This window comes from Pteropus alecto, unplaced genomic scaffold (genome assembly GCF_000325575.1).
Source record: "Pteropus alecto unplaced genomic scaffold, ASM32557v1 scaffold276, whole genome shotgun sequence".
In the NCBI taxonomy this organism is placed as follows: Eukaryota; Metazoa; Chordata; class Mammalia; order Chiroptera; family Pteropodidae; genus Pteropus; species Pteropus alecto.
Genome location: NW_006438074.1, coordinates 2,972,617 through 2,975,022, shown reverse-complemented (window position 1 = coordinate 2,975,022; position 2,406 = coordinate 2,972,617). Strand labels below are relative to the sequence as shown.

The window sequence follows — 2,406 nt, the reverse complement described above, 5'->3', positions numbered from 1 at the left end:
TATATTAGAAATTAGAAAAAGGAAAGGTTAAATGAATATATTAAACATTGCCCAAATTTCTTGTTCCTTGTTAACATACATTTACTAACTGCTTGCTACATGCTAATTTATAACTTTATGACCCAAATCCTTTCCCTTTTAAAAAATGATCATCTTTATAGCTACTTAAGGCCAACGTCCTGCCTATTTAATTTAAACTGTATTACAGATCATAGTATAAACCTAACATTTGTAAGCAAATGGACCACAAAAATCAAAATCATTTAAATATTCTAGTGTTGTAGTTCAGAACAAAAAAAAGTAAAATAAGATTAAAAAATGCACTCATCTCATCAATTCACCTTCCCATCATGTACTATAGCTCTGGATAGAAATCATGGCAATGGGACCAAATAATGGTCTGCAGCAAGCAGGATGACAATACACAGTACAGTGCTCCATTATGCATAAACAACACCTAAGCTGACATTGGCGAAGGGTCTTCCTCCTTAAAGGGTTCAAATCTGATACGTCAATAAATATAAAGAATGCAGATCTGACTTTCTAAATGTACAAAAGTCTTCTCAGGTCTTAAAAATCTTTAGACTCTTAAAGTTAAAAGGGATAGCTAAGACAGATGGTGAGACGAAGGTTTAGCTCCCAGAGATTTTCTTGTTATGTACAAAAAAACCCTCTGCTCTTCTCAGACTGAGGAGAAAGTGTCTAATGCAGGGACACCCACCCAGCCAAATGTGCTAAGAAGGTGCAAAGAACGATACCCCCCCAAACAAGTTTTGTGTTTCTGTTCCTCAGGGCATCTCAGCTTCAAAAAATCTTGGCCTTTTGCACAGAGTCATTTTCATAATGGTAATAATAATCGAGAACATCTGGGCCCCAGTCTTTGCTGCTTAACTTTTAGGATACTTTTCACATTTTCTATTATACAAAAATTGAATGAAAATTTATAAAGGACATTCAAAAGTAGGGTACATTGTGAATACTAAAACTAAAACCCAGAAGGAAGAATGTTTTTACTTTATTAAAATGCATTCAAAAAGTGTCTGAATTCCAACTCTTAATACATCTATTCTTAATTCACAAAAATGAGATTAAGGAATTTATTTTTCTTAGAATTCTTAAAACAAAGATCTATTAGCACTCTTTAATTCCACCCCGATCTTATCACAAACACTTCCTGTAGAATACCCTGATCACAGTGAGCTGCTGAGATACTAAATGTAGCAGTTAATCAGTTCTTTTACAGTTCTAAAAGAACAGCTACTTGAAATAAATATTGGGTTGCAAGTCAATGCAGAGTTTTCAGATAAAGTGCCCCCGTGCAGGCATAAGCACGACTTCTGTCTGTGGGGCACCAAAGAGAAACTGCCGAGATTCTGCTCAAAGGATGGACCAGATCTCTGTGAGTCCTGATTCTAATATTCCGATTAGTACTCGTCACCTACGCAAGACAGAGAGCAGAGCCCACACATCTGTTCACAATTGCAATCCCTCCTTCCCCAGATGATTTTTTAAAAAGCTCATTAAGAATGTGCAAAGTCCCAGCACTGAGTGCTGGAGAAACAAAGGGTCAAATCTGCTAAACCATGTTGCTGCTGTCTAAAGGCACAGCAGCCGGCCTGGGCTCCAACTGAAAAGGGCCTCCGGTTCAGTGAAATTAAGCTCTTTTCTACTTTGTCTGGCCTTTGGAGACATTTCAATAAACTCCACAACAGCCGTGCCCTGCAGTTAACTGACTTACTCTTAAGCAGAGGTCCTCCCATTGTCTGTGCAAATGCTCTATTTGCTCCTTCAAAACCATCACATCCTCCACAAGAATGTGCTGAGTTAAGTCGGTCTTCATAGTGTGAAGTTCTTTGAAGTTCTGAGTCCAGTTAGCCAAAGACTTCTCTAGTTCCTGCGTTTAAACACAAGAAGGGGGAGTGAAAAAAAACTCAAACCTTTAACTCAAGCTGCTGTTGTTTCCAAACCTGGAGGCTAATCCTTTGATTGGACTCTGGGGGAGGGGAGACCAGGAAAGGGGGCGGGATTCTCTGAATGAGAAACGGCCCAGGGTGAGCGTCTGCAGTTGTGGTTGGCCAGTTCTTCGCCACCTTTTTCTCAAAAAGAAAACTCTTTTCCACCTTCATTTTCATTTCCTCAGGTAGTTCAGTTTTTTATATAATTCCATTTTAAAGTCCTGTAGATGTTTATTTGGAGGAAAGCAACAATCACACACATACACAATTCTGAAACTCTATTACAGAACTGTATAAAGTGTGACTTCCCATTTTTAAAAACACCTAGGAAATGCATTGTTGCTACTGTGGCAATCATATAATAACAGCTTCCGTTCAAAGGGAAATATTTTGGTTAACTTTCAAAAAAAAAGTTAAATATAATGAAAGAAAAAACAAACTGTTCCCTAAT

General features: G+C 37.8%; 1 protein-coding gene across 1 annotated transcript in view; it reads right to left on the bottom strand.

Moving 5' to 3' along the window:
• Positions 1-2,406, bottom strand: part of SYNE2 (spectrin repeat containing nuclear envelope protein 2) — a 272,180-nt gene that overhangs the window by 36,046 nt on the left and 233,728 nt on the right. Inside the window, exon 95 of the mRNA XM_025049097.1 lies at positions 1,703-1,900. Coding sequence (XP_024904865.1) covers positions 1,703-1,900 — 198 coding nt within the window. The remainder of the gene's footprint in view (positions 1-1,702; positions 1,901-2,406) is intronic.